The sequence below is a fragment of the Limulus polyphemus genome, unplaced genomic scaffold (assembly GCF_000517525.1).
Source record: "Limulus polyphemus unplaced genomic scaffold, Limulus_polyphemus-2.1.2 Scaffold12368, whole genome shotgun sequence".
In the NCBI taxonomy this organism is placed as follows: Eukaryota; Metazoa; Arthropoda; class Merostomata; order Xiphosura; family Limulidae; genus Limulus; species Limulus polyphemus.
The window spans coordinates 6,206-7,227 of NW_013677978.1; the positions used below are offsets into that span (position 1 = coordinate 6,206).

At 32.5% G+C, this 1,022-nt stretch overlaps 1 protein-coding gene across 1 annotated transcript in view; it reads left to right on the forward strand.

Annotated features, from left to right (window-relative positions):
• Positions 1-1,022, forward strand: part of LOC106476975 (bromodomain adjacent to zinc finger domain protein 2B-like) — a gene marked incomplete at its 3' end in the record, with an annotated part of 11,171 nt that overhangs the window by 5,698 nt on the left and 4,451 nt on the right. The window contains exon 5 of the mRNA XM_013937588.1: positions 379-670. Within this exon, the coding sequence (XP_013793042.1) occupies positions 379-670 (292 nt within the window). The remainder of the gene's footprint in view (positions 1-378; positions 671-1,022) is intronic.

Consider the following 1,022-nt stretch of genomic DNA (forward strand, 5'->3'; position numbering starts at 1 on the left):
TTTATTTTGATCTGTAGCAGGTTTTATTTTGATCTGTAGCAGGTTTTATTTTGATCTGTAGCAGGTTTTATATTGTTCTGTAGCAAGTTTTATTTGGATCTGAAGCAGGTTATATATTGTTCTGTAGCAAGTTTTATTTGGATCTGTAGCAGGTTATATATTGTTCTGTAATAAATTTTATTTTTAATTATTTCCAAGATCTTGCTTGTATGAAGCTTGCCATGTATGCTGTTGATTATGTGTTGGTTTGATTTTTTATTGAATTTGGTATGTTATATAATAGACAGGAATTGTTTTCAGTTATTATTTTAGTCATCAGTACTGAGATAAAACTTTCACCTTTATATTGAGACGTATATATGCTCAAATTATTTCCAGGTTACGAAACCTCCAGCAAACGAGGGCATTAAAAAGTCTAGTACAAAGTCATAAAGAAAATTCTCAGACTGTTGTTGATGGTTCTAAGATGAGTGACGTGAATGAAAAAACAAACAAGAGTAACACAAGAATAACTATGAATGGAGATACCAGTGTTGATGGTAAAGTTACAGAGAACAAATCAGCAAAAGGAAATAAAGGGCGATCTAAATATGAAGAAGAGGAAAATGATGATGAAAGTGGTAATGAGAGTGATGCTACTCAAGCAACTAGCAGGTTGTCTGATGGGGAGGTTAGTATTTTGTTTGTGTCAGGTTATTAAAAGGTTTGTATTTTGTACTAAAGTCTTGCAGATACCAGGGAACCAATGACAGAATGTCAGTATAATTTTCCATACAGGCATCTAGTGTCCTTTTTGATATGATGTTTAGTTTATTTTTCAATTTGTTTTGTTGGATGAAGACTTGTAAGTACAGTTTTTGTTGTTGGATGAAAACATGTAAGAACAGTTTGTGTTGTTGCATGAAGACTTGTAAGAACAGTTTGTGTTGTTGCATGAAGACTTGTAAGAACAGTTTGTGTTGTTGCATGAAGACTTGTAAGAACAGTTTGTGTTGTTGCATGAAGACTTGTAAGAACAGTTT